This window comes from Mus musculus, chromosome 2 (assembly GCF_000001635.26).
Source record: "Mus musculus strain C57BL/6J chromosome 2, GRCm38.p6 C57BL/6J".
NCBI classification, from domain to species: Eukaryota; Metazoa; Chordata; class Mammalia; order Rodentia; family Muridae; genus Mus; species Mus musculus.
Window position 1 is genome coordinate 62,241,706 of NC_000068.7, and position 26,834 is coordinate 62,268,539.

At 35.5% G+C, this 26,834-nt stretch overlaps 1 protein-coding gene across 16 annotated transcripts in view; it reads left to right on the plus strand.

The window, feature by feature from the left end:
• Positions 1–26,834, plus strand: part of Slc4a10 (solute carrier family 4, sodium bicarbonate cotransporter-like, member 10) — a 280,272-nt gene that overhangs the window by 195,234 nt on the left and 58,204 nt on the right. For 5 of the 16 annotated variants that reach the window (NM_033552.3, NM_001242379.1, NM_001362674.1 and 2 more), the window contains exons 7-13: positions 1,657–1,748; positions 8,674–8,831; positions 11,606–11,693; positions 15,754–15,900; positions 22,248–22,348; positions 25,696–25,870; positions 26,436–26,569. In NM_033552.3, coding sequence (NP_291030.2) covers positions 1,657–1,748; positions 8,674–8,831; positions 11,606–11,693; positions 15,754–15,900; positions 22,248–22,348; positions 25,696–25,870; positions 26,436–26,569 — 895 coding nt within the window. Of the gene's footprint in view, positions 1–1,656; positions 1,749–2,646; positions 2,737–8,673; positions 8,832–11,605; positions 11,694–15,753; positions 15,901–22,247; positions 22,349–23,336; positions 23,475–25,695; positions 25,871–26,435; positions 26,570–26,834 lie in introns of all 16 variants that reach the window. The other 11 variants (NM_001242380.1, NM_001242378.1, NM_001362675.1 and 8 more) reach the window with 4 other exon arrangements.

Consider the following 26,834-nt stretch of genomic DNA (forward strand, 5'->3'; position numbering starts at 1 on the left):
CTTAATTTTACAGAATATCTAATAAATTTAGGCTTAAATATATCTAATGTTCCAACTCATGCAATTATGGAGAAATGTTGTGAAACTGGTGATTGAAGACATCTGTTAGTAGCACAAATGCATTATGTAAAGGCTTTTTAAAAATAACAGTTATTATTTTGAGAACAGTAAATTGAATGGCTGCTGATGAACAATTCAGTTGTAGCTGTGCATTGCAGGTAGAGATGGGAGAATGTAAAGTTTGTCTGACTTCCCTTGAAAGGTGTTCATTGCCTTGAATTATGTATTCAAATATGAGAATCTGTGTCCATGATTTGAGGTTAACTCACTTTAAAAAGTCATTGGATCTTTACCTTCACAAAATATATTATTTTTTTTGGTTTTGATGGAAGCAGAAAAATATTTAAATTCTAGAAGTATATTAAATCTATTCCTTTGTAACAAAGGGATTTTAATCCAGAAAATGTTATCTATTAACAGATGTTCTCTGACTGTGAGCCTTACTAGGCTAAGCAGTGAAGTTATATGAGTATGTACAATAAATAATTTTGGTTTTAATCATCTTTGTTGATCAGAAAAAAAAAGGAGAAAAACTTCTGTAACCATTTAAGGGAGTTAGAGAATTTCTGAATTGGCAGTAATCGAAGGGGACGAGAATAAAGTGAATTCTGAATAAAACTGAGATGTTAGCATGTAGAGAGAAAAGGTAGGCACAGGGAGGAGTTCTCATGTTTGAGATCCATGAAAGTAAAAGGCTTTCTGAAGCCACTGAGTTAAGTTGTACACATTGTCACGGCTTCCATGTTTAATTGCATTACCTATTCCACAGGGAAAGTAAAAAGATGGGCAGGGAGTAGGCTGAGGGCACACTGGGTTAATTATAATTTATTGCTAACTGTGGCATATTTCAGATGGTCTATGCTGCAAAGGCTGTTGCATTGTAAATGGTGAACTTCATGTCCTATGGTCATTGTCACACCCCCAGCTCTTTGATCCTGCTAAGTAACCTCACCTTTAATACAAGACAGAAACCTACATCTTAATTATATTTTCAATAAAAATCATGGAAAACCAGCGCAACTCTAGTCTAGTGACCTTTTTTTGCATAAGAGATGAATACCAGAGCTTATGTAACTGAACAGTTATAGACACAAAATCACATATGTTTCTAATAAGCTCTATTTCTAAATTTTATTGCTAAAGAACATAGTGATTTGGATTTTTAAATGTAATAGAACAGAAAAAATTCTGAGAACTTACTAATATTCGTCCTTTTTTATATTGTCAAAAATTCTCCAGTCAGAACTTCAAAGTTATGTCTCTTTAAAATATATACTATTAGTTTTGATTGATATTTAGAAGTCAATGAACCCTAGGTTATGGTTAAATTTAGTTAAAATTTGTAGGCATCTTTTCTTCAAAGAGATTAACCATTTAGTGTTTTAAATTGATAATTGGCTTAAATGTTCTTGGTTGATTTCTCCCATTTCTATCTGTAACTGATAAACTTTATATTGATATAGTTCCACTTAATTGAATGTTCATGCTTACATCATAAAAGCTTGTTTAAAATTCTACTTAGTTTGGTTAAATTGAAGTTCATATCTCACCCAGTATAAGTAATTGTCTGTATTCTGCAATAACAATCTCTTTTAGCAGGTCAGGTTGTTTCTCCTCAGTCTGCTCCAGCCTGTGCTGAGAATAAAAATGATGTCAGCAGGGAAAACAGCACTGTAGACTTCAGCAAGGTAAGCTCTCCTCTCTTCCATTTAAGTAGGCTGCTAAATCACTAGTAGAAACTGCTACCTATTGACACATTTGCATGTCTTTATTTGTTTTTTTTACTGAAGCTCGAAATTGTTATAGAAAAGTGTCAGAATTCAGTCTACAGGCAGGGCTTCGCCCATTTGAGAAAACAGATGTGTAAAATTTAAGAATCATCTTTTGAATTCAGCCACTTGGAGTAACCCTTGCAGTAGAAAGAACAAGTGAACGTCGCAAGAAGCTTAATCTGTTGTCTAAAAATATGTGCTAGATTTTCTCCCTCAAAGTAATCTTCCCATTATTTGTAGAAAAACAAGTCATAAGATATCAATCTCTACCGTTATTACATTTGAGGAGTCAGTAAAGGAAACCCCAGGAGGTAAAAGAGCAGAACTTTGAATAAAAACATATAAAAGGCTTACTATGGTGAAAGCTACTTCTAGTTGTATATGGTCTAAATTAAATAATTTGTTTGAATTTACACTAAGAAAATAATGAGTTAGCAAAAATGATGGGATTTTGGTTAATATATATCCGACATTTTATATGCCCTATAGTAGCTGTGGCATCATAACCGTTGAATAGAGAGGTTTCAATATCGGTAAAAATAAGGATGTTGAACAATTTTATCCGAGTGGCTGATAAGGAAGTACTATTTTGATAATGCCCTCAGCACTAGCAATAGTGGGAAGAAGTGGGAATGGTCTTCAGTCCGAGGAAGTAATCTAAATAAAAGGTCTGAAAGGATTAATGGTAATCTGCTTCCTAGCCCTGTTTTAGCTTCCCAGGGATACTATATCCCTGAGCTAGACCTAGCTATGTGCCTGGAAGAGTCTCTGGGAGCATGATGTACAAGCTTAAGTCTGTTAATTATGCGTGCAGGGACTGGGAGGCCAACAAAAGGGGCATACTAGTCCATGTGGGATGAAACAAAGGCTTGACAAAGGACCTCCACACCAGCAGGAGAGAGAGGTGAGGGTACTCGGGCTCGACTTCTACAGTAGTCCAAAACTCATTTCACTGTCTGAAGGCATGTAATTCAAATATTAAACCCTTTTAAATGTGTTCCATCTGCCACTCTAAGAGTTATATTTTTAAAGCATTACATCATCATTCATCTGCAAGTTATAATAAATCTGTCACACACTGCCATAAATTTAATTTCTGCTGTTCTTAATTCAAAACAATATCTTAAAAGTGATGACACAAAAAATTAACTATCTTATAACAAAGGAATATTTGACATTTTTTAAGAATTGTGATTTTTAAATTATGTAATCATTATTTAAATAAATTAACTTTAAACTAAAAAACTCTTATACATTGAATTCTATATTTTCATTTCATTTTGATGTTTTTGTTGACCTATCTTCATGGCCTTCAAAATTAATTGATCATCATTAAAGAGAAATAAAGATTGCCAATTAAAGACAGTGGTATCATCCCTAGGCGCCAAACAATTAGAACTACATAAATGTGAAAAATAAAATTTCTATCTTTGAATTCTTTCCTTCATTGTTGCATTTTCATTCTCTGGGCCATTTAGTGAAGAAGCTTGGGCCAGCCATCTGCATCCCTCTGTATTTTCTCCATAGCATTGTTCATTGGAAAAAACATATCTTTTGAGAAAGAGCATACAAACTTGAATGCTAAGTGTCTAACACTTATCTGTTACTGTTTCTGGAGGATCTCTCTAAACTGCAGCATTATCATTGCCGAAAACAAGTATAATAAATATTTATTGTTCTGTTGTAAAGACTTAATGGTATTAGGGCCTGTTAGAGAACTGAGTATAAAGTAGCTACTCAAGAAAAAAAAAAATGACTGTATTTAAGGTTGGGAATGGTAGTGTCAAGACAAATTCCAGACCAGATTTAATGTGCTGCTCTCCACGGATCTTCAATACCTTCAATTGGGCTTGACATAGAGTTTTTTGAAGGGACTGTAAAATTTAAAATAGTCTAGGTGCTTAGTTTTAGAGTAATGAAACAAAACAAGAAACATTTATAGTTTTATAACCTGGTAGAACAGAGAATTAGAGTTTGTAAAGAGTTGCTGTGGTCCATCACCTTGGAAACAATTCTTACTGCCAGATTTTGAAGGTATGCAAGTTAAGATGTTTTTAACCTAATGTTTTAGTTTGGTGTTGGGTTTATTAAACTTTAGCTAATCTCTACATTACTGTGTCCATTTTGATATTTTAAATCTCGTCATATGGATCATAAAACTCAGTCAAAAATTGAGATATCAAAAAGCTCTTTTTCATTTTATGTAACTCAATCCTAAGTTCTATCAACCTTCAGTCTACACAACTTTCCTCTATATAGTGATGAGGCGCATCAGTTTATTAAATTAAGTAAGGAACTAACATAATCTATTACATCAGATTATAGCTCAATTATTCCGTCAAAAATTAGGAGCTTCAAAATATTATTTGTTTTTTAAAACACTATGTTTTTTTTTAACATGGTAAAAATGACTATTGTATGTCAACAGAGACTCTTTTATTTCAGATGGTCCTAAAGAAGAGTTCCATAATTATCCCCTACCATCTTATGTATTTTCACATCTTTCTGCTGTGCTTGGAGCATATTAGGAGTAAGAAACCTTAGTTGTCTCATTTAGACAAAAAAAAAAAAAAAAAAAAAGAATCCTGTGGAACTTAAAAATGCCACCTGCGGTAGATCCCAGTGGTGGACACCATTTGCCTACCTTCTATTAATTGCCAGGCTTTCATCAATAGCCTTAAGATTTGAACTTTATCTTAAGATTTGAACTTTATCTTTAAAGTTCCATGTCCTTTTCTTTCAGCGTTAAGTGTGTGTCTTGGGCAGACAGCTCCAGCTCCACTGAGGTCTTCTCTCTCATCTTGTTGCCTAGAGATGAACTATTTTCACCAGCATTTTAAGTTCCAAATTGCTAGAATCAGGCATCTTTCCCTTCTTGGCATAACAGTGGAGCCCACAGAGCCTAGAAATATGGTATAAATCCAGAGCTCCCAAAATGTATCTTGACTCTTTCAAGGTTCTCTACAAAGCACTAGAAACTTCCAGGATCTCTCTATTTTCACTGCAAGAGTTTGAATCCATTAAAATATTTTCTTAAAAATACATTATAAACTAGACCCTCAAGTAATCTATTAAGTAGCAATACATTTGTGCAAGATAAAATTTGTTGCTCTTAAATGTAATTTTTTGTTTTAATAAAAAGTGGAGAAATTGCTAAATGAGATTCTTTATAAACTGTGATCTAATGTAAGGATAAAGAATAAGACTATTCCAGGTATAATTTAATCTAACAATATGAAAGTGATTATGTATTACAAAGTCTACCATCTTTTCAAAATCCATATCTCATTTGAGAAAAATATAATATAATTAATGCAAAATGATTATTGACCACAGTTACATGAGTATAAGTTAGTATATTAAAAGGAAAAGATAAACTTGCTGATCTTGAAATCAGATTCTGTACAGCTTTTATTAAGGTAATAGATATCAATTATATGTTTGGCTTAATGTACTTTAAAAATCATAGATAATGGTCACAGGGTTTTTTTATATATAAATTAAACTCTTTATATACTATGCAATCCTTGATCCAACCTAATTTTAATTTAAAGCAGTTAATTCTGTTTTTGCAGCTTTTCTGAGATAAAGATTTTAATAGCAAAGATTGATAGCTGTTGAACAAAGTATTCTAGATGGAATTTATGCTTCAAGAATTACCAATAAATTTTGTATTAATTACAAATTATATGATTTTATTTTCAAATTAAATGTTATTACATATGTGTGTGTGTCTATGTGTGGATGTGCGCATGCGCGCCTGTGTGTGTATGTGTGTGTGTGTGTGTGTGTGTGTGTTTATGGACATTTGTGTGCTATCGTGTGTATGTGAAAGTTAGAGGGTAGGATGCAGGGGCCAGTTATCTTCTTACACCGTTTGGGTCATAGGGCTCAAACTCAGATCTTAGACTTAGAAGCAAGCTAAGCTATCTCACAGGCCTCTATTTAAATTTAAATTTTGTTCCATTATATTAATATTATGTCATAATTTTTCTACTGTTTAATTAAATTATTTCTTTTGAACTTAGAAAATGTTGTAAAACCTTATTATGGATTTCTCATAGTGAGATGGACTACTCAAATACGAGGAGTTGTGTTCAGATTCCTAGCACCCACATAAATGCCAGGCAGTCCAGGTAGAGTCCCTGTAAACCTAACGTTCAGGAAGCAGAGACAGTGAATCCCTGAAGCAAACTGAACAGGTAGCAAAGGAACCAGTGAGCTCTCGGCTTAAGAGTGAAGCCAGATATATGACATTAACATCTGGCATTCATACATGCATATGCTTACATGCATGCAAACATGTGCATTTGCCACATGCACATTTACAACAACAATGAATATCCCAATAGAATATAAAAATATAGAATATAAAAATCTTATATTCATTTCCTGGAATCTTTTACAGGCAATTATAGCAAAAGTGTAAACATTACTGATTTAAGTATACAATAAAAGCCATAAATGAACTTTGCTTATCTATGAAATAAAAGGTTAGATTCTCGGAAAAAATACATGGCATGTAATAATCATTACACATACTTCAAGAACTTATGTTTTTATATCTGAAGAATACAAATAATGGAGCTTGTAGCTTATAATATTTGTGAAATATTTTATCTACACATAAATTTAATTTCATAAAGGATTTTTTACTTTAAGATAAAAATATGACTACACTATTATGGGATGCTATATTTTTTTAAGTTGTGTTGTTTTTCAGTAATAGAAGTGGTATCTCGGGCTGGCTACATGCTAGGAAACTGTTCTACTATTACAGCTATATAAAATACCATATTTAATGCTTTTTAATGAAATACAGCTACATGTACTACTTTATTAACAGGCATATCTTACATAGAGTTTAATACATATCTTTAAGTAGCCGTACTAGTGCCTTAATTTTAGAAATTCTTTTATTTTTGAGATTATAATATAATTATATCATTTTCCACATTTCTTTCCCTCCTCCAAGCCCTCCCAGATACCCCATCTTGCTGCCTTTCAAATTATTATCTTCTTTTTCATTATTACATGCATATATATGTATGTATATTTGCCGCAGACCCTCTGGGTCCCTGTGTCTGCGTGGAACGGGGTCTCTCAATGCGGGTGGGCAAAGCGTGGATGAATGACAGACAGATGCACACAGGAGAGGTTGTGTGTAGAATCTGAATGTAATTTTTCAAATCGAACATCAGACTTTTTATGCAGAAGACAACAAGGTAGTTGGGTGACATACTCGCAAGGTACAAATGAGGTAACCGGATGCTTAATGACTCTTACACAGAACAGAGGAATGAAAACGCAAAGACTGGCAGGAACTGGGCAATAAAATAACTGAGACAGAGTCAGCCCTATCTAAGGTCAGCTATAGTCTTAGAAGCCAGGTGTGAGAACTTTTCACTCCTAGGGCAAGGGCTTTCACACCCAAGTCATGGTTCTAACTAAGGAGTTCCGTTCTAGCTAACCATCTCATGAATAATGCAATACTCTAAAACCACAGCCCGATCTGCTTCCTAAACCATAGTAAATTCCTGTAAATAGGTGTAACTCAGCTATAATTCTAAGCATCTATTCTGGTTTCCCCTAGGGTCAGAAACTTCTTTCTTCCTAGGTGATGGTAGATTCCTGTGAAGGGCAGTGACCTAACTTTTACTCAAAGAGATAGTGTAATACCAGGGGCAGTACTGAATTCCAAACCCAAGGTCTTGCTAAGGACGAACTAGGACTGTTGGAACACTGGCAGACAGCTTTAACTATGTCAGAATTCAATCTTAAAAGGCACTTATGATAGGAAAATATTGAAAGAGAGCACGTGGATCCATACACTAGACTAACGAGGGAATGGAATGCAGGAATGAAAAATTACTGTATGGGTAGGGAACGCTAGACTCCAGGAGGAGAGCTTCCTTGAAACTCTTTTGCCTCATGAGTGACTTTTGAGCCTCTCTGCTTGTCCAGTTGACTCAACCAGAGAGCGTAGCATATATTCTTAAATATAACCATCTCAGTCTGTATAATGTTACTTATGCCCATAAGAGCTACATTTAAACCTTTTATTAATTTTAAATTTCTTGGAAGAGTATCTTCTAATTTTTAAGACTTCAAAAGAATTAACTGGTCTCAAAATATTTTCTTAGCCTCATTGATACACAGCAGAGAACTCTCTCTCTCTCTCTCTCTCTCTCTCTCTCTCTCTCTCTCTCTCTCTCTCTCCTATTCCCACTTTGATCCTTGTTCCTGATTTCATTAACATAATGTCATAAAAAATTACTAGGGCATATAAACTCCTAGTCCCCTAAAAACAGCCTTCCATAAAAAGTAACTCAAATGAGCTAGACCAAGAAATAGGCCGTGCAAATTTTACTTTAAAGTCACTGCTTCATTTTCATTGATGCTCCATGCATAAAAATGATTTGTATTTAAAGACTATTCTCCATGAGTTTTCAGACATCACCCTTTAGTCTCAGCATTTCCTCCTTTTAGTGGACTTTTTGTTTTATATTCATTCATTTAAATCACAGGCATTTCATAGTAGAAATTCACCTATGCATCTGCTAATGCTTTTAACCTATTTTTCTCTATTCTGTTATATCTCAGTTATATGGAGTGTTATGTAAACTGAGGAATTTATCAGGCCAAGTATACTATATGAATAACATAATACAATTAAATAAAAACAAATGCAAAGACATATTATACTATAAGAATATATTTATTTTAAAATAGACATATATTGAATATTTGTTGAAATTTATAAAATTCATCTATTATAAAATATTAAATTTATTAACATTATAATTTTTATGATTAAAATATTCACTTGTGATGCTCTCAGGTTGATCTGCATTTTATGAAAAAGATTCCTCCGGGTGCTGAAGCTTCAAACATCTTGGTAGGAGAACTGGAGTTCCTAGACAGAACTGTGGTTGCCTTTGTCAGGTTGTCTCCAGCTGTCTTGCTCCAAGGACTTGCTGAAGTTCCAATCCCAAGCAGGTAAAAGTATTCAAGCATTTTTCGTGTTTACAGAATTATTTATTTTAGGCAATGGTATATTTTAATATAAGTTTCTTGACTAGAATTGAGCGCATTACCCATAAACCTACTGTTTCTTGTTTATAAGCGTGGGGCATGCTTTTAAAATTAGTCTATCCTTCCTCATCCTTCTAGAAATTCATATTTTACTTTAGGCATGCTCCCCATCTGCACAGATCAATTTTAGTGATTTTATCCTTCACTTATTTTAAGTGTTTTCAAAGATTATATTGAGCTATGTGTTCAAGAAAGAGGACATTATATATGTGTAGTCCCAGCCAAGAAGATCATGGTCTCTAGGGCTTGGCTTTGTTTAATTAGGCCTTCAGTTCATGGGGATAGCTTATGTGGGATCAAATGGTTCATGCTGCAGCCCTAGGACAGTTGTTCTTAATTCCCAGGATCCGAAGAATCATTGATACTCAGTCATACAATGAAAGTGGTTGATTCTGGTTAAAAGGTCAAGATTCATTTGTTTATGTGAACTCTTTTCTACTTAGGAAATGGTAATATAAGCTGAGTTCTGTTATTATTGATTCATGTTTTAGAGATATAAGGGTGCTTGTGAATAAAACCAAGAAAAGGAAAAAAAATAGAATTTGACTTTGTCATGTTATGTTCTTACTGCTTTATCTGGGAATTGTCTTTCCTTCTCCCCTGCTGCCATTTCACCTGATATGCACACCTGACTTTGTCTAACCACAGCAAAGCCTGTTTGCTAAAAGACATTGACAAAGTTGAGAAGTGTGGCTGTTCTGTCAAGTGGTTTTAGAAAATAGTTTTCTTCTTTGAACTTTTGACTATAACTCAAACCATAACACACATACCACACCACAGTTTGGTTACAGATGAGTTATCCAGGAGATAGGGGATTGCAGAAGCAGAAGCCTCATGCTGTCTGGACCCTGTTGACTAGAGCGGCATTCAGTTGTAGCACTTGTCTGCCTTGGTCTGAGTGAGAAATCTAGTTGCCATTAAGGTTATAGAAGTCAGTTTCTACTTATCCCACTTGAAGGTTACTGGTATACATGCCAACTTTTAATTAAAACTGAGTATACTAAAACAATATAATTGTGTGAATAAGGTTATATATTTCTACATATAAACTACAGGCTATGAAGAGTGTCTAGACATCTGAGAGTCTGGTTTCATGGGACAGGTTTACTAATTGCAGAGGCACTGTAGTAGTATAAAATGCCCACTCAGTTGCATACTCCCATCTCACCACTAACAATGGTGTTTAGATACATACAAGTAAATGTGATCTGCTTATCACGCTCATAGTTTCGGTGTTTCAAAGAGAAGAAAAGAAAATTCCCAGGAGTAGAATATAGCCATAATAAGGTCATACACCCTCACTTTGAAAAGTCTCAGGCTTAGGTGACCTCATTCTTACTGATTCTGCAAAGTATGAGTAGAGACAATGAAGAGAAATTTGGAGCACTTTAGAGCCACTGTGTAGGAAAAGATTCAAAAGACCAGGTTATTTATTTAGGAAAAAAATGAACAAAGATTAGAATAAAGAATAAAGAAAACCACCTGTGAACCCCAATTATCCTTTCTTAGGAGGCATAATTATAAAGGCAACATACAATAAATGTCAGGAAATATGTTTTAGGGCTTTATAAATAGTGCATTCAGTAGAAACTTCAAAAATAGCAAGATATTCACAGGTTAGAAATTTTTCAGAAGTACTATAGTTGATAAAACCTCTGACACCACATTCCACTATTCTTGTTTTTTATATATTACACAGATGCACACACACATATGAACACATGTACACACATATACACATACCCCACACAGAGAAACACACATGCACATACACCCCAAACATGTACACAATCACTCAGACAAACACATACACACACACTCGCATGCACCACACAAGGCACACATGCACAAATATGCACATGTACACAGGCACACATGCACAGACACAGACATACACACATACACACTGAGAGCAGAATTTGATGGGTTCAATTATAACTGATAGAAAATTAATGTCATATATCACCTCTAAGGTTGTATATTGATACTTCATATAAAACATATATAATCACTAACATTTACAGCTAAAGAAAGCATAGAATTATATTAACTACAAACTGTACCAGATAGAGTTATCCTTAGTAACATAAACCATTTGATAAATGAATAGCACCAAAATACTATGGCAACATAAATGGTACACTTTAGTTTTCATACATTTTTATCATGCCTAACTTATTTTTATACTTTTTTCTTCTGCCTAACTAATTTTTAAGTCCTAGCAGTTTTTATGTTCAATAAAAATGTGTATGCAGTTACTAGATGTTAATGATGTATTCTCTCTTAATGTATAATGCTATATTGCCTTTCTTCCTCTTGGTCTTCTTTTTATGAACTAGTGAACTTTTCTGCTTACTATTCAGAGAGATTTAATTTTTTTCTATGATCCCCTTTTAAGGACTTATAGTCTTTAAAATTCTTGGTTACAGCATAGGCTATATAGAGAGCTAAAACCAGAAATCCTAGTGTAAAACAAACAAACAAACAAACAAACAGCATTCCCATTGTTTGAGGATATTGTACTGAAGTCTCAATCATAAAAAATTTCAAAATCATAATGAACTGTAAAGTTTAATATTAAAATCCTTGTTTTGACTAATTTCTTTGAGAGGAGGGATTATATTCTAAGGGGGTTATTGTTATATTTCTACCTTGAATGTTTTTCTTCTTAATTACAGATTTCTGTTCATCCTTCTGGGACCCCTGGGAAAGGGTCAACAGTACCACGAGATTGGCAGATCGATTGCGACCTTAATGACTGATGAGGTATTTGTTCATGTTCCTAAGGAATGGTCTCCTCATAAGATACACCTAAATTTGGAGGTCTAGTTCATAACAGTTTCTGAGAATCATATTTCCGTGTATTGAATCCCATTTTCCCAAGTTTTCACTACCAACTTTACTTGAGAAAAATTTGTCCATATAAATTAAAGCCAGCAATAATAATTTTTGAGACTTTATATGTAAAAACCGTTATGCATTTATTAGTTATTTGTCTACAGTCATATGCCAACATTATAAGCATTGCTTATATGTTAATAGCACTGAAGATTTGTTTGTGGCATAACTACTTTGCTATCTAAATGAAAATAGTAGTTGAATGTATAGAATACATAGCACCAAAAATCTGGGCTAAGTCTGTAAGCCCTCTTTAGTTGCTTGATACACACACACACACACACACACACACACACACACACACACACACACACACACAGATGTCCCAACCTTGAAATCTTTAGTCTATTAGTGGAGATGTAGATGAATTTTAAGGGGTTGCTGATCTCTATTATATAAATATATTTCTTTGTAAAAAAAAAACTACAGAGATATATTTTGGATTATAAAAACCTGTCATTAGCATCTCAAAGAGATATAATTCTAAAAATGTAAGATCTTAAAAATCAGAACCCATGACACCCTTAACAGTGTGTGGCTGATTAAACAAAATGTGAACAAGAACAACACCAATAAATATGTTAACATGAGAGTGATCTCAGGTGTGCTATCCCTGTATCCCTTGACAAAGAACTACAGGCAGCTAAGGACTGCTGAGAGAGATGTGTGGGAAGGAGGGGGGAAGGTGAGAGAGATACAAGGACAGAGAGTGACAGAAACAATGAGAAACAGAAAGAGACAGACAGACACAGAGAGAGACAGACAGAGAGAAGAGAGGGGAGACAGAGAGACTCACATAGAGACACACAGAGAGAAAGGCAGAGTCTTCCTCAGAGCTGACCTTGGCTATCCAATGGCCAATGGTCATCCCTGAAAATATACATACAAGCTACACTAAATGAGCTCAGCAGGTTATGTTAATATATTTACTCATTAAGTGCATGTAACAACAATAATATTTATAAAGAGACCTTGAATTTGAGAGGAAGCACGTGAAAAGAGTTGGAGGGAGGAGATGGAGGATTGCTAATTTATTCAAGTATTTATTAGATATGAATTACATATCAGCCCTTATGGTAGATAAAAATACAGACAAAAACTTTCTTTCATTAACCCCAATTATTGGAAGGCAGAGGGAATAAATGTTACAGAAGAAATCCCAAAAGCAGTGGAGGGAGATAGAGGTGGCGTGAGTAGCTTTTTCAGTTAAAGAGAGGACTTTTGATCCCACAATGAGCAAGGAAAAAGGTTTGAGATAGGAGCATTCCTAGATCACTCGGAACATTTAGAACCAAACCACTTAGGAGGAATGATGCCAGAGGCAATGGTCCAGCTGTCGAGGGATCTGGGACATCACCAAGACCTTAGCTGACTTGGGAAACTAGTGGAAGTGTTTGAATGGAGCCCAAAGTCACCCTCAACTCTTCCTCATTTCACACCCACATTCCTTCACACGGCCGTGTCTCTGTGTTTCTCCCATCATCTAGCTTTTGCTGTTATCATAGGGTCCCCACCATTGCATTTTTCTGCCTTTGCTTTGTTTCATTTTGCTAATAATACAACGGTTAGAGAAATCCCTCTTCTGTCCAACACCCTCAAAGGACCTCCTGTCTCATTTTCAGAGGCAGCGTTTACAGTCTACCCAGTTCTTCGATGTCGTTCCTTTTCCTTCTTACATCCTAGGAATTTTCCCCTTGCTGTTTTTCAAACATGGCATTCATGATCTACACTTTCAGGTCCTTTAGTCTGGAATGGTTTTGTTCTTGCAAGTAGTAAGGCTTGGATTCATGAGGTCTTACATAAAAAAAATCACCAAAGACTCCTTAATTACTGCATTAAAAGCAGCATTGCTTCACTTGCATGACCTGCCTTGTCTATAGTGCATTATGTTGTCCACCAAATGTATAGTCGCTTATATTTTTCTCCTCTCCCATCACACTAGAGTATGAGCTTCACTAAGGTGTGTGTTTTATTGGGTTTGTTCTTTCCCATATTCCTTACATCTAAACTATTTGGCATACATTTATTTAAGAATTGTTCAGAGCTCATTTTAACAGGTAAAATAGACATTAAATAACTAATTGTGAAATTAATAATTAGTTCTTGCAAATAGTGATGATGACAAAAAATCGTAAGGGCAAGTTCTGGGAGAATATTGAAGCATCTTCTCTTGCTTGGGAGGGAGCCTGGGAGATTGGAGTAAGAATGCCAGGTTAGCTCACAGAGAAGAGTTTAAAGGACATGAGTGACTGGGGAAATTGGTGATGGAAAAGCAATAGTAAATCTGTTCATAATTTAAAACCAAGTAGATTGTGGTATGCATCTTTGGAGTTCTTTAAAGCAATAGGTAATTGGCAGCTCTGGATAAAGTGACTTTTTCTTTTCTGTTAAAAGCAGGACATAGAATCGTGTGATGAGATCACATCAAGAAAGATTTCAAGAGAGTTGCTAATAGTTAATTAAGGAAAATTAAACTGCAAAATTACATCACTTACTCCGATTCCTTTTTCTCTCTCCAACTCCTCTTTCTATCAAACTTGTGGCTTCTTCTTCCCTAGTTGTTATTGTTACATATGTATAAATACCCAAGTCTGACAACAGCCTGCTGAGTCCATTTAGGGTTACTTGTGTGCATATAATTCAGGGATGATCTCTTAATATTGGATAACCTATTAGTGGACTCAAGCCTAGGGAGGAAATTTTCTCCTATTTCCAGAATTTGTTGGTTGCCATGTTTATTTGTCTATGGGTGGGATCCTGTAAGATGTAAGATATTCCATCCATGTTAGCTGTCTATTGGTGGTGTTGTTCTTCAGGTCTTGTTGAGGTATCTTGTGTGAAACATTTTTATCATTTCTAGATAGAAGCAATGGAGTCTTTACATCAGTTTGTCGAGAAAAAAAAATGTGTTGGCAAAAGTCTGAGTTATTTGGGGATTCCCATAGGACTCCCTTTGACCAGCAAATCAATTAGATGTAGCTCAATCCCAGGACTGGAAGCTTCAGTTTGTGACAAGAGATGCTAAGTTGGGGAGCTATGCCTTACTGGTGATTTCATTTAGATCACCTTCATATATGTGTATATGTGACCAAGAGTGCTACAACTAGATCTCTAGGTAGATAGATTCCTGCCTTCCCAAGAAACCACCACACTAATTTCCATGGTCCCTATCAGATATGCAGTTGGTGAAAATCTTTTCCAATTCTTTAGTCTGCCACTTTGGTTGACAGTATCCTTTGTCATATAGAAGCTTTTCAGTTTCATGAAGTCCCATTTAAAACTTCTGTCTTTTTGTGCTAATGGTGTTTTTGTCTTTTACTGTATTGACAAGTTCAAGGCTTTTTCTTCCATCAGGTTCAGTGTATCTTGTTTTATGTTGAGGTCTTTGATCCATTTGGAGTTGAGTGCATGGTGATAATTATGTATCTATTTGGATTCTTCTACATGCAGCCATATAGTTTGACCAGCACCATTGGTGAAGATGCTATCGCCCCCATGTGTATTTTTAGCACACACACACACACACACACACACACACACACACACACACACACCACATGTCCACATGTGTATGGATTTGTGTCTGTATCTTCAATTTAATTCCATTGATCAACATGTCTGTTTTTGTGCCAGTGCCATGTTGTTTTTATTGTGATGGCTCTGTAGAACAACTTGAAATCAGGATGGATGATGATACCTCCTACAGCTCTTTGATCAGTCAGGATTAGTTAGGCTATCTGGGTTTTTGTATTTCCTATATGAAACTGAAATCTTTCCTTTCATGGTCTGTGAAGAATTGTGTTGTAGTTTTGATGGAGATTGCATTGAATCTGTATATTGCTTTTGGGGAATGGCTGGTTTTATATTTTAACTCTACCAATCTTTTTGATAGCTTATTAAAACTATGCCACTGCTCTTTCTTCTGTAGGTGTTTCATGATGTTGCTTACAAAGCTAAAGACCGCAATGACTTGGTATCAGGAATTGATGAGTTTCTGGATCAGGTTACCGTTCTTCCTCCTGGAGAATGGGATCCAAGCATACGAATAGAACCTCCCAAAAATGTCCCTTCCCAGGTGGGTATGTTTGAAAACACTCTTGACAATTCTTACAGTTTGTTTTTCTTTAAATTCATGCCCCTAAAATAAGGCAGTGTACCATAAAGTATCAAATGATTTAATTTATTTCAGTAAAGCAAAAACATTAATTTAGAAAATGTTCTTGGTACAACCTAATGTAGTGAGAAATTTGGCATTTTGATCATGAGCCATTAAATATGTTTCATTTGCCTGAAAATATTTCAGGACCAACAGAAATGATAATAAATTTCTTAACAGCATAAAATATGACCCGAGATAAATCCCATTATTTTCACTGTTCTAAAAGTTGACAGGGATTTGGGAAAGCTCAAAGGAGGATTAATTGTGTTTTGTAAAAACCCCCTATTACTGCTAATCACAGTGAAAACTGAGAAAAGTTTTCATCGTGATCTTTATGCTTATATCCTGTCATGCATAGTATATATTTTTGTAAAAATTCTGAAAATGGAAATGAAATGCATATTTTACTTATCCTAATTACAGATAGAGAGAATAAAGAGATTTGTTAATGCTTAGGGCATTTTCATATCTCTGGCGTGATTGTTGAAAATGGTGGCCAAATGTCTGCAACTCTCTTCATATTGCCTCTCGGTTGGTTCCTCTGGAATCTCCCGCCCACGTTCTTCCAGTCGTTGCCTTTGGGCCATGTTTCTGCAAAGTCCAGCCATATCTCACTCTGATGTTTTGACTGAAGTGAGAGGAGGGCCTGATGACCCAATCCTGTACTTTGATTTTCAGGTCTGTTAGAAGTGGGCAAACTGGCAAGTGTATTATAAACCATGAGTATGAAAAAAAAGGTCATGCTAACTCCTCTGTCAGCTTAAAAGTATAATATTAATATTTCAGGCCTGTGTTTTTATTTTGAAGTCTTTTTACCATTATTGAAATCTATTTACTTTCTTAACAGTTACCAGTTTGTAGATGTGTAACTGAAACCATATAACTTAAATTCCTCTACTACTAAAGAAAGGAGTGGGTAGATGGGTGAGCAGGGTGAGGGGGCAGGCTATAGGGGATTTTCGGAGAGGAAACTAGGAAAGGGTATAACATTTTAAATGTAAATGAAGAAAACATCTAATAAAAAAATAAATCTAAAAGAAAAAAACAAAAAGCTGTGGCATAGAGAGAGCTTTTTCATTTCTCTACTAAAACATGTCTGCACTAATGATATTAGAAATGGCAACATGATGCTTTCTAAAGTAATATGAATAAGTTTATTATTAATGGCATTTAGATAAATTTAGTGAAAATATTAAGATAGTGAGAGTAAGAGTTTGTAATTCCTCAAACATTAAATTATTTTTAACGTAGTCTGGTTTTGAGGAACGGTGGTTTTGAGGCAAGGTGAACGAGGGAAATTTTTATTTTTTATTTCTTAAGAGATAATAAGAATTAGCAGATTCCAGGTATTGGGAGATGATAATACAAATAACATTGAATTAGGAGTTATATTATCTAGGTTCTTCCATTGTGTATTTGCCTGACCATGAGTTCATGCTTTATTCTCCCAGTATTGATGCTTTGTTTCGGAACTGCTCGACAGAATTTGTCCAGTAAAGGAAGCATTCTATAGTGGTGGTCTCTAATCACCTAACTACTGTTAAATACGAGTAATGTGGTTACTGCAGTTAACACATTATTTATTTATTTATTTATTTATTTATTTGGTTTTTCGAGACAGGGTTTCTCTCTGTAGCCCTGGCTGTCCTGGAACTCACTCTGTAGACCAGGCTGGCCTTGAACTCAGAAATCTGCCTGCCTCTGCCTCCCAAGTGCTAGGATTAAAGGCGTGCACCACTACCACCCGCCTTATTTTTTATTTTAATTAACTTAAATTTGTATGGACACATGATTAAAAACTATTATGTTAGATAACAAGATATTATACAGTGAGTATGGATTTAAATATATACGCTATACTTCATTATAATATTAATATTTTAAAACTCCATGCTATATTTAAATAGTAGATAATATGAGCTATGTTTTCTTTTATTAATGTACCAAAATGAATTAGTGTATGTTAAGCACCTTGAATTCATCCTCATTAAATAATATTACCCTCGTCAAATATTTTTGAGGTTTTTATTCTTTTTCAAATGTACAGATGACAGCATTTTTAATACATTTACTTTCAGAAAAAAAAAGAAAGAACAACTTTTCATCTCAAGCAATGTGCCTGAAATTCTCCTTTAAGCTCTTATGTAGGTCATTGCAATCACTGTCTTAACATGTTTCTTCCTATTCTTTGCTTTCATGTACTGCGCTTGGTTGTCAAAATCACAGCTCTATAAGCGTCCTTCTTTTTGTTGTTTGGCACACTGTCTTTGCTAAAGCAGAAAGGAAGAGAGTGGCTTTATTGAGTAGCTTCCCATCATTTAATGACCACATAGCCCAACTGAACCCTTAATGTTCCACGTTCACCATCACAACCTTCCTAAGCCCAGCCATTCTCTTCTCACCCTTGGGCTCGCTCAACATCTCAGCATAACCGTTGTGACCCCTGCTGCTACATGTTCACTGTTTCTCCCTTTTACAAAAATACTGAAGACCAGTCTTGCCTACATTGCTTGTGATGACAGTAAGCATTCCAGTTGCACACCAGATCCCAGCTCCATGCTTTGGTCTGCTAAACGCCCTCTCTTATCATTATATCAGTCCTCCCTTATGTGTTGTATCACTGTAGTCAAATACTATTAAGTCATAAATTTTTACAGATAACTCCTTTGATATCATTTCTATTGTCAGTCAGTTTCACATTTTTGCTTTCATGGGCAATAGAATGTTATAAAGGAGTTCTCTGTAGTATATATCTCTACTACCTTTCCTGCACGTCTCTATAAATACCTATACCTGTTGGTATCATTCTTTACTTCAGTAAACCAATTATTGCCTCCAGTGCCATCCACAATGATAAAAACGTGGTAACTTACGGGTCTATATTGCACTTAGCACATACTTAGTAACATTTGATAGAATTGATAATGTCATTATCCTGAGTGTATTCTCTTTGCTTAGTTCCTAAACAGCACAGTCTTCTGGTGTATCTAGAGTCTCATAGGTCAGTTTTATCAGTCCTCTTTGCTTGTTCTTCCTATTCTCTCGGATTTCTTTATGTTAAGACTAACATTTAGACCATAACCGTATTCTCTGTACTCATTTTCCTCTATCTATACTTATAATTTTAGTAATACCATTCAATCTTAGAATATTAAACCTTTTTCCAAATTCATTTCCTATATTGAACTCATGTTATTCATCTGCCTATGCTATGTGTATACGTGAATACTTGATAGTTTAAGCCAGATTGAATATACTCTCATTACTTTATATCTCTTTTCTTGTAATTATAATTTTAAGCTAAACAACATATATTTCTAGTAGTATAAAAGAATTTCTGAATTTCCCTCAAAATCAATTGAATTTGTATCTTCCCATCTTAGTTAATAGTTAAATAATTCTTATAATTGATTGGACCCAAACAATCCATTATTTCATCTTATACCTTATATCTACTCTTCCAGAGAATTCTGATGGCTTTGCCTTCTGTCTTTATCCATAATTATACTATTTCTCACTGTAAACACACTGATTCAATTTTCTGTCAACTTTTGCCTGAGTTTCTGAAATAGCTTAACTCATTGCTTCATTCTATGCCGTAGAACCTGTCAATTTCATAGTCAAACTAATTCCAAGTTCTGTCATTATATTTCTGTCCTCAAGGCTTTGTAAATATTTCTCATTTGATGGAGAAAAAAAGCCAGAGAGATATAATGGCTACTTAAATCTTTCCATGCCTCCTCCTTTTCTGTGAGTGCATGTCTTCTGCTTTCTTTTGTCCTAGTGTCATTCAGACCTGCCAACCATTCTGCTCCTTAAGACTATGGCACTGGCTGGTCCTCTAACCTTGTTGTCCTCAGGTTATTTAGCATGCCTGGTTCTCGCACCTCCATCAACTTTTCCTATATGGCCCTTTCCACAGAGCCTGCTTGAAAATTCACTTCATAATTGCTGCTCCTTCCTCGCCTTACAGTCACCTTCAGACACCTTGTGCCCTGGATGAAAGTTTTCTCTTTTTCCTGAAAATGAAAGTAATCTCATTTTTAATCTACTGTAAAATTAAATACTTAAATTTATTTTTTCTGTAATTCCTATGAGAATATATGCTCTATAAGCCTAATTTATCTACTGGTGTACTTTAAGGGTCTTTCACACATAAAAACATTCAAAATACATGTGTTTGTTTCAGAACTTAAAATAGATTCTAAATAGAATCTTCAGAATATTTATTGAGTTTTATAAGCATTATATTTTCAATGCTTTTCTACTCCTTAAGTAAACATGTGCTTTAGAATGGTTAATATCTTAATTATTTATCATCTATTTTATCAACATACAACTTTGTATTTTTTTGGTTTTTAAAATCAATTTATTTATTTACACTCCATATTTTATTCCCCCCTCCAGTCCATCTTCCAACTGTTCCAAATCCCATACCTCCTCCCCATCCCTCTATCTCCACATGGATGTCCCCACCCCCAACCCCCACCTGACCTTGAAACTCCCTGGGACCTCCAGTCTCTTGAGGGTTAGGTACATCATCTCTGAATGAACACAGAAGTCCTCTACTGTATGTATGTTAGGGGCCTTCTATTAGCTGGTCTATGCTGCCTGTTTGGTGGTCCAGTGTTTGAGACACTTCAGGAGTCCAGATTAATTGAGACTGCTGGTCCTCCTACAGGGTTGCCCTTCTCCTCAGCTTCTTTCAGTCTTTCCTAATTCAACAACAGGGTTCAGCTGCCTCTGTCCAATGGTTGTGTGCAAATATCTGCATCTGACTCTTTCAGCTGTTTGTTGGGTCTTCTGGAGTGTGGTCCTGCTAGGTCCCTTTTTGTGTGCACTCCATAGCCTCAGTGATAGTGTCAGGCCTTGGGACCTCCCTCCCCTTGAGCTGGATCCCACTTTGGGCCTGTCGCTGGACCTTCTTTTCCTAAGGGTCATCTCCATTTCCATTCCAGTAATTCTTTCAGACAGGAACAATTATAGGTCAGAGTTGTAACAGTGGGATGCCCCATCCCTCATTTGATACCCTGTCTTCCCAACTTTTTAAATGTATAAAACAGAAGTTAAATTATCCAAAGGAGATTATTTCCACGGAAGACCAAATATTATCACTTGTTTTCTGAGAGCTATAGAAGCTATGATGACATGTTTCCCTAGGTGACTGGAATTAAGTAATGATGGCCACTCTTAAATCTTTTATGTTTACTCTTAAATATCTTATATTTACCTGTGAAAATAAGCCCTTCATCAGTTGAAATATATCTTCCCTATTATTCTTAAATCTTAATCTAGTTCATCTTTCCATATATCTGTAGGAATTGTAGAAATACTAACTCGTGAACTTTCCTATGTTGTGCTTAATAAAAGTTATTCTGTCATGTGTGAAACACGTAGCAGTCTCTCTAAATGCCCTACTGTATATTAGATAAGCTAATGTCTCAGTCTTTGCTTCATAGTTATGCTTATTCTAGTTGGATGACAGTCGAGTTTTATTGTATTTTCAAAGGTTCTTTATCACTCCGTTAAAAACTTAAACACACTGATAAAATCTAAGGTGGCCAGAGAAGGGATTTTAGGAAGGACTTTCTCATTTATTTTTCTTTCAGCTATCTCTGTCACTAGCAAAAATAAGTGGAATAAACCTGAGGAAAATGACATTCACACAAACCTCAGTTAATTTGCAGTTGGTTCAAGCAGAGACTTCCTTTTGTGTCTGTGAGGCATGGAGTCTTAGAGCATAACTTATCCCTTTCTTAAAAAGACATGTTTTAAAGGAATAGAGGGAACAATACTTAAAAAGGGTGAAATGGTAGAGAACTTTTCTTTCTCTTCTTTCTTTTCTGGTAGGGATTGAATTCAGGCCTAGGACACAATAGACAAGCACCTTTCTAGTGAGCTGTGTGTATCCCATCCCTAGAACACTGACATTTCCTCCTTACCTTTGAAACTATTGCATCTTTATCAATGTGTGGCACAAAATAGGGCACCCAAAACCTGTGAGGTGTAACGCTTAAAAATGCCCATCATTCATCTATTTAGTCCACACTATAAAATAGGTACTGTTCTCATCCCCAGTGATGCAGGAAGAATGAGAGCCTTAGCAGATTGGATGCATTTTCAAAGGTTAAACAGCCACTAAGCACAAAACCTGTGATCTTAGCCATTCTACACATGGCTTCAACGGGGAAAATGTTATCTTTGTAATTAATGCCCAGCATTGCAACAAAATATAGTCAATATATCAATAAAATTTCCTGCAGGAGAAGAGGAAGATTCCTGCTGTACCAAATGGAACAGCAGCTCATGGCGAAGCTGAGCCACATGGAGGACACAGCGGACCTGAACTCCAGCGAACTGGGAGGTTAGCGGCAGCCATGTTGGGGGACTTCAATGCTGTCTTATCTGTCAGGAATTGTTGTTTCAAGGTCTAATTTTTTATACATTTAATATCTACTCTTTGAGAGTGAAATGCCAATTAATTTGATTTCTCTGAAGTGAATAATGATTGTCACTTCTGTTAAAACAGAACAGTGGCTACACCATTCCATCTTATTCTAGTCTTTCATTTTATGAAGCATAAAATACATTCACAGAGTCTTAGAATGAATAGGAGAACTGTCATTTGATGCTTCCAAAACAGCTTGTTGAAAGCTTTAAGTTCAAGATGGAAATAAAACTAAATACCAAGAATTAAGTCCTGTAGACCTTACCTCATTAGATTCTAGTATGATGTATATAATGGTATTTTTTATTATTATGCCTGTGATTTGAAAGAGCTATATGATTTGTTTTTCTAATCATACACCTTTGAAGAGATGAAAGCTTCAATTTATTTCATAAAATGTTTTTTATGGGTTTTTGACAGCTTGTCTTTCTGCAAGCAATGTGTGAGGAGAAAATCAGAACCCTTGGGTGGATGTCTCTTCAGGGAGCTGGTGTGGACAGCCTCCCTATAATTAAAGACAATTGCCAAGGCTTTGTAGGATTGGTGGCCCTCCCTTGAGCAATTTTCTGTACTGCGTGCAGTGTGCCCACTGCTGACTTCCCAGTTCCTGACAACCCTGCATTTCTATTCTCCTGTGCTTCCCTTTATGGCTGTTTGTCTCTGAAGAAATGTCCTTAACATCTTCCTTGGCTTCATACTGGTTTTTAGATGGTTCAAGTGTCTCCTTTCCCTTTCCCTGGAAGCTATATACTCATTCTGTTTGCTTTCATACTTTCAATTACTGTCCTTTTTTTATTTTTGATGGTATATACTTTTTCTTTTCCTCTCAGGTGTAACATGCCACATAGCTTAGATTTTTTTTTTTCGAGTTCACTTTTCCTTACTGCTTCCTAAATCCTCCCAGGTCACCAATATCCGGTATCTTCGCTTCTCCAGAGTTCTTCCACAGACTCTGTGGCTGACATGACTTGAAGTTTCCATTACTCATCTGCTCTCCTGGAATTGCTGGTGTACATCTGGGCTGCTCTTGCACTGTTCTTCTGTAATGAACTCCCACTTCTGGATTTAGATCTTTACCGATAAAAGCACATTTATTACACAGCTATCTAACAACTATTCAAACTAATGTATGCTCGAATAAGTGATGACTTACACAGCAGTGGGCTAGTGAAATACTATCAAAACTATAAATATTAATTACTAATTAATAGTTTATAACTCTCTCAAATTATTTTTAGAAATAGGTAGAATATAAATCATAAATGAGTGTGTAGCTCGGCGGAATAAACCTACTTTGAACTGTGACTTTGACAAGGTAACATATTATTCAGAAATAGAAACTACAGCATTTACACACATGTGTTTTGCCAAACACCGTTAGAGAGACCTTATGTGCAGTTTGTATATGTGTGCATCTCATGTGTCCTTTGGAAGCATCTCTGAGTTCCAAATGTCTCTTTGTATTAGAATTTTATTCTCAGTCATTTCTACTTGAAGAAATCACTAGACAAACAGTGATTTTACACTCATATACCATTAGATAGTTACTAATAAACAACTATTATGTCTCTATCTGATCAACAGAATTAAGGGCTAGTGAGATGACTCAGTGGCAAGCCTGGACATCTGAGTTATCCCTAGAACCCACATGCCTGCAGGAGAGAACTGAATCGCTCACATTGTCCCCTGAGCAGCCCCACAAGCATACACACAGAAAATAAATAGAGAAAAAAACCCAGTTATTCTGAGAATAATTTTGCAGTCAAATAGAAATTGATTCTTTTTTTGTTTTTGGTTTTTTTTTTTTTTTTTTTTTTGGTTTTTTCGAGACAGGGTTTCTCTGTATAGCCCTGGCTGTCCTGAAACTCACTTTGTAGACCAGGCTGGCCTCGAACTCAGAAATCCACCTGCCTCTGCCTCCCAAGTGCTGGGATTAAAGGCGTGCACCACCCCCGCCCGGCTAGAACTTGATTCTTAAGAAAACAATCGTTTTTGACATAATGTTAAAAATGAACACTGTTTTCACAAAATAACAAAAGTTTAATTTTTATGATCCAAGAACATTCATTATAGTATCGGCATTTAGAAACCTTACAGTTCTTGCTTTATCACTTTTTTTGATGCTTTTTTTTTTTTTTTTTTTTTGTGTGTGTGTGTGTGTGTGTATTTCAGATTGGCCTCAGACTCAAAGTTCTACCTCCTGCCTCTGGAGTGCTGGGCTTATTGGCATGTGCCACCCTGTCCAGCTTTTAAAATATTTTTTAATCATTAACATTCGTGTAGAAACCATATTGTAGTCTTACTTTAAGATCACGTCTTTATTCCATGGAATGAATTAAACTTTTCATAGCAAAAGTTAACTCTGAATGCTGTCATCAAATATTCAAATAATGAGAAAAACCTACTTATTAGCATTTTCATTCCTAATATGTTAAAGAACATTAAGTGCTTAGATCTTAAGCATCAATTTACAAACTCCTGACCCAAATACAAAGCCCTCTGAAGTGTTTCAGGGTGTTTCCTTTTGTCATATTTGGAGTATTATTTCCAGGAAAATCCATCATTATCATGGAATTGATAGGCATTAGAATATGTGTCGATGTAGTAGATTAAAAAATATTTACCTAGTTTGATTATCTTAGGTTACCTCTTTAGTTTCTTGAAACTAAAATCAACCTCAGTCTATCTGTCTCTATTGAGTGTTGATATCCACATGTTCATTTAGTTGTCTTCTTACAGGGTCCTTTTTATTGGTAGAGGGAGTAGGTGACTGGAGTTAGGGTTAAACACAGTTTTATTTTCTTTAGGATGATGCTTAAGAGTATCATTCACAAAGACCAGTTGTCTCTTCGTCTCTCATTTTCTGCTATGTTTAATTAAGTGCAAAATATTAAAAAATAAAGCAGGAAAAAACAACAATAAACACTTCCAAGGTGACAGTGAAGGCCCTGTTTATTGTTAGTAAAGGAATGTCAGAGATTGGAATCTCTCATTATTTGAGATTTGATTGATAAATCCCAGATGAATGCTTGAGAAAGCCTCATGATTTTTTTTTTTAGTCGTAGGAACAACATTTGAGGTAGTGTAGTGCAAAGCTGCTCCTGTAGGCCATCATAAGGAAATGTGGGTCTAATGTGGGTCTCATCTCTGCTGATGGAAAATGTTACTGTGACCGGGCGACAGGGCAAATGAACATTCTAACTGACAAGCTTTTTATCTTTGGGTTTCACTCTTGTGTCCCCCACCCCTACCCCGTGTCCTAGGATTTTTGGGGGACTTATATTAGATATCAAAAGAAAGGCTCCATTCTTCTGGAGTGACTTCAGGGATGCTTTCAGCCTGCAGTGCTTAGCATCGTTCCTGTTTCTCTACTGTGCATGCATGTCTCCTGTCATCACATTTGGAGGACTGTTGGGAGAAGCAACTGAAGGTCGTATAGTATGTATCGTTCTTTACTTTGGACCCTAATCTGTCTTCTAAGATTTGTAGTTATGTTAATGAACCTTGGATTTTGGGTTTCTGGAGAGATTTGACCCATTGTCCTGAAGATTAACTTTCTATGAACTTCCCGGATGGTTAGTGAAGCTGAATATCTGAGAACAGAGCATCTTCCAAATACTAATTTTGAGTGCTGTGCATGGCTATGGCCTGATGCTGTGCCCCTCGACCTACATTTCTAGGTCAGTTTTAGGTTGAGTCCATTTTTCAGAAATCTGAGTCATACTTCTGTTCAGGCACTGATTCTGAAAACATTTAAATATTGTGTAAAGAAATTTAAAAAAGGAGAAACAGGAAGGTATAGATTATAATTCTCAGTTTCTGGTAACAAATTTTTGACCCCCCACTGGCCATTTTCTCAGCCTTATTTCCCTTATTTCTGCACAGGTTTCTAGGAATAACACAGTGAAAGGAAAATATGTGAACCAATATATCTGAAATGTTTATACTTGTTACAAGTGCTGCCTGTGCAGTTGAGGTAATCGATCCATTCATATTTTTTCAGAGTGCAATCGAATCACTCTTTGGAGCATCTATGACCGGGATAGCCTATTCTCTTTTTGGTGGACAGCCCCTGACCATATTAGGCAGCACAGGACCTGTTTTGGTGTTTGAAAAGATCTTGTTTAAGTTTTGCAAGTAAGTATTGTGACTCTTGGCTACTGTATGCCTGTTCATTGCTGTTCTTTTTGATTTCTTCATCCAACATCATCGCTGTTGGAGGTCTGTAGGGAGAAGTGAATTCATTCAGTTTGTCATTTTTGTCTCTATGGGAATGAAGAAAAAGTTAAAATATTTGTGTGTATACTGCGCATGTAATATTTATATTAAACAAGATTCATTTTTAAGTGCTAAGAACCCCCTACTAGCTTGTCCCATTAGATTTCTCTAGACAAAGTCCAGA